At 49.1% G+C, this 4,278-nt stretch overlaps 2 protein-coding genes across 2 annotated transcripts; both read left to right on the top strand.

The window, feature by feature from the left end:
• Nucleotides 1-29: 29 nt before the first annotated feature.
• DQ04_12321010 (putative GMP synthase, putative,glutamine amidotransferase) lies at nt 30-1,892 on the top strand (the record flags this gene model as incomplete). Its single annotated transcript, XM_009316724.1, has 1 exon — nt 30-1,892. The coding sequence occupies one exon, from the start codon at nt 30-32 to the stop codon at nt 1,890-1,892; it is 1,863 nt and encodes a 620-aa protein (XP_009314999.1).
• A 367-nt stretch (nt 1,893-2,259) lies between these two features.
• Nucleotides 2,260-3,042, top strand: DQ04_12321000 (hypothetical protein; the record flags this gene model as incomplete). Its single annotated transcript, XM_009316723.1, has 1 exon — nt 2,260-3,042. One exon carries the CDS (start codon nt 2,260-2,262, stop codon nt 3,040-3,042), a length of 783 nt encoding a protein of 260 aa, XP_009314998.1.
• Nucleotides 3,043-4,278: the final 1,236 nt, after the last annotated feature.

Below are 4,278 nucleotides of genomic sequence, written 5' to 3'. Positions count from 1 at the left end.
TTCGAGAACTGCATGTGGAGTCGCGTATCATGCCGCTCAACACACCAACGGAGACACTCCGCAGCGACCCTTTTGTAAAAGGCATTATAATCAGTGGCGGACCGAGCTCTATACACGATGCAGACGCTCCTGCATTTAATCCGGATCTGTTTGAGGTTGGCAAACCTCTGCTTGGTATATGCTACGGCATGCAGTTGCTTACACGAGCCTTTGGTGGAAGTGTGGGACAGGCAGCATTGCGGGAGGACGGACAGGATGAGATATCTGTGGATACCGCATCCAAGCTTTTCGATGGTCTTCGTCCAACCGAAAGGGTACTTCTTACGCATGGCGACTCCATAATTGAATCGGGGCCGCACCTTGACGTTATTGCGCGCAGCAGTGCCAGCATTATTGCTGCTGTGCAGCACCGGGAACTTCCATTGTTTGGTGTACAATTCCACCCGGAAGTGGAGCTCACGGAAAATGGTATGCATATCTTCAAGAATTTCCTGACGCTGTGTGGATGTCGCTTCACCTTTACTATGGAGGATCGTGAGGTGGTGGCGCTGCGTATGATCAGAGAGCGTACCGCAAGTGGGCAAAAAGTTTTGTGTCTCGCCTCTGGCGGAGTTGACAGTACGGTGTGTGCGGTGCTACTGCTCAAAGCTCTTGGACCCGATCGTGTTGTGTGTGTCCACATTGACCACGGCTTCATGCGGCTCCGCGAGAGCGAGGAGGTAGTGGCGGCGTTGAAGGCAGCAGGTGTGCCTGTGACTCTCGTTGATGCCAGAGAGCAGTTCGCACAAGCAACGACGGAGATGCCCGAAAAACGCTCGCGTGCTGCCTACACAACTGGAAAGCTGTCTGAGGTTGTAGACCCTGAAGAGAAACGTGTGATCATAGGCAATACCTTTATGTCTGTGTGTGACGCTGTCATCAAGGACCTTAAGCTTGATGTGAAGAATCTTCTGCTTGCACAAGGTACTCTGCGCCCGGATCTCATCGAATCCGGGTCGGCGTACGCTAGTAAGACCGCTGACGCCATTAAGACGCATCACAACGACACTGCTGTGGTTCGTCAACTGCGTGAAGCAGGACGCATCATTGAGCCTCTTTGCGATTACCACAAGGATGAGGTGCGTGAACTGGGAGCCCGTCTTGGCATTCCGTCACACCTTGTTCAGCGACAACCTTTCCCAGGACCTGGTCTGGCCATCCGCACGCTCTGCAGCAACGGTACGCCATTCAGGGACGACTTTTATGAGTCCACAGAGCAGGCAGTTAAGGCCGTATGCACAGGCGATGAAGCCGTTGACGTGGTGCGACCACTGAGTGAGGAACTCAAGGGCCTACAAGTGGCTTCCTGCGTGTTACCCATTCGCACCGTGGGGGTGCAAGGCGACAGCAGAACGTACGCCTACGCAGTGGCCCTATCTACTGAAGGGTTCCCGACAGAAGCGGAGTGGAAGCAGCTAAAAAGTTTGGCGCTTGCCATCCCAAAGGTCGCACATCATGTCAACCGTGTTGTGTTCATGTTTGGACCCAAGCGAGCTGATCCCCCGCGCACTGTGACCAAAACAACGCTCCTCCCATCCGTGTTGGACAAGCTCCGCGTCGCCGACGATATAGTTAACCGTACCCTGATAAAACACAACCTTGTGCGGCGTCTCAGTCAAGTCCCTGTTGTGTTGGTGCCCATCGGGTTCGAAGAGAAGGGCCAATACAGTGTTGTGGTGCGCACGTTTGTTACAAACGACTTCATGACAGGCGTTCCCGCGGTTCCTGGCTCTCCGATGATGCCGCTGGTCGCCTTGGAGGAGATGGTGGCGTCACTGCAAAAGTTGGAGTTTGTGTCACGTGTGCTGTACGATCTCACCGCTAAGCCACCTGGGACGACGGAGTGGGAGTAAAGTAATGCAAAGTAGAAGGATTTCTTCTTTTTTTTTGGAGGGGGGGGGGCGGTTGAATTCACATGATTCGTGAGGTGGCCACGACTTTTTCTAAAACTATAACACACGAGGTCGGAAAAGAAAAGAGTTAAAGTTGAACTCCAACATTGTTAGGCCTGAATTTTTTGTGGTGTGGGGAGGCTGAGGCCGTAATGCATGTTTACGATCTATTCAACACCTCTGCTGTTGTGTCTTTATGATGCTTTGGGATTCTGTTTTTGTTTTGTTTTCATTGATGTGGGTTGTGTCTCACTAAATCCGTGTAGTTATCAGCTAAGTGCACATCGATACTCGTATTTTCTTCGTCAGAAGAGCGATGACTTGCGTAATGGACACACTCACCCCTCTCGGAGTGGTCGATGACCAAGGTATAATTGCTGCAAAACAGGCCATTGAGCTGCCTCTGCCGAAAATTTCCACAAGCAGAAATGTCTTCACAGTGAGCCACGCCTCTGCCCACCCGGACGCCGCTTCTGCTACGGCCTTCCTCGACAAACACGCGCCACAGCTTCGAGATGATATGGATTGCCAACGCATCGCCATTCAGAACCATAACCTCGCTAAACTGCGTGAATTCGTTGAGAAGAGCGAGATGAAGAGCACGGTTGGCGAGAAGGAGAGAGTTGTTGCGTTGAAGTGTCTGGTTCGAAGAGCGGCGGAAAACGATATTCAATACGCACATAAATGTAACTATCCTCTTGTTGTTGTCCAGTTCATGCGCCGTACATGGCAGGTTCTTCTCCGGCAGGTCCAAGAACACTTGAGTGAGGCCCATTCAGAAGACTCTCAAGATGCCGTACCGCTGCTCGAGCAGCGCCATCGAGAGGCAATAGAGAACATATCAGCCTTGGGCCTATGGTTCGTTGGAGACATGTCAATTCCTTTTCGCCGTTACTCACTCCAAATGACTGCTGCCGACGGCACACTTCAGAACGTCATTGCGGTCGGGTTGGTGTCGTTTTCTTACTCCTCATACGTCATGGACTCCCGCCGACGCGCACAGGAAGCTACCCTCGCAGAACTAGAAAGACTTTCAAAGCGCCTCGGCGTGAAACTGCACTTCTTGCCGTCTTTGGTTTTGCCGGAGGAGGCCAAGGCAGTACCTCTATAAATCTACTGTCGCTCGTTGCACGTCAGAAAATGAAAACGGCAGCCGTATGGACAGAGTGGGAAACGTGAAAATCATATATATATATATATATATNAAAAAAAAAAAACGAAAAAAGGTCTCAAGATATGCTATTGTACAGAATTTCTTTCATTCTGTTCTTGTTTTTGTTTTACTTTTTATTTGTAAATTCTGGTGAGTCGATTTAAAAACTGCTTCCCCACTACGTTTCACTAACGGGGCTTTTTTCCTTAGCTGCGAAGGGTTAAGTTATATATACATATCTATCTATCTATCTAACTCCATATATATATTTATATATATGGAGAAAGATATCTATGTACTGAGGTGATCCACGTGAGTAAATGAACGAAGATATTTCTGCTTGTGTGGGGGTGCCTATATAGTGAAATGGGAGCAAACGAGGCATCACCCTGCTTTTTTGACATCGATTCACCCTCCGATGTAATTCTCAGGAGATGTCTCGGAGAACACTCAGACGCTGCTGTGTTTTTTTTTTTTGNTTTTTTTTTTTCGTTTGCTCTCTTGCCTTGCTTTATCACTGCTGCTGTTTTGCATCCCGCCCCCACTTTGTCGCTGCCACGTGGGCCGCGCGGCTCGCATTGCGCGGCGCAGGACCGCGCACAATTTTCTTTTTTTTTGGCTCTGAGGGGTGAGCGAACGTAAGCGCGTGAAATATATGAGAATAATGCAAAACAAAACAGAAAAAAAAAGGGCGCAAACAAAGAGGAGGAAGAAAAAAAAAAAGGGAGATGTAAGAGTAAATGCGCGAGATACAAATCGCCATGTGGACGTTATAAGCGTCTCAAGGGAGGATTGCCTCCCGGATTTGTCTGGGGTAGGAGCTGCATCCATGTGCTCAGCACGCGTCACACATACCGTACGGTGTCTGTCTATATCTTGAGTTTGCNGGGGTAGGAGCTGCATCCATGTGCTCAGCACGCGTCACACATACCGTACGGTGTCTGTCTATATCTTGAGTTTGCATTCTTTTCGCTTGCGTTTTTTTTGTTTTTTTGTTTTGGTGTTTTTTTGTTTTTGTTTTTCCACCGCTGTTATGATTCTGTCTTGTTTATTCCCCTCAGCCGTCCCCCTACGAAGATGCATGATAATTGGCGAGAGAGCGAATGGCAAGTGGTGTTTTCTTTGTTTTTCTTTGCGTTTGGATTGTGATTCCCATTTCTGACGTCCTTGCCTTGCTCTTTGTTTTTTTTTTTT

The sequence above is a fragment of the Trypanosoma grayi genome (assembly GCF_000691245.1).
Source record: "Trypanosoma grayi strain ANR4 Tgr_1232_V1, whole genome shotgun sequence".
Taxonomy (NCBI): domain Eukaryota; phylum Euglenozoa; class Kinetoplastea; order Trypanosomatida; family Trypanosomatidae; genus Trypanosoma; species Trypanosoma grayi.
Note: the sequence above shows the minus strand (reverse complement) of the source record. Positions and strands in the feature narration are given on the sequence as shown.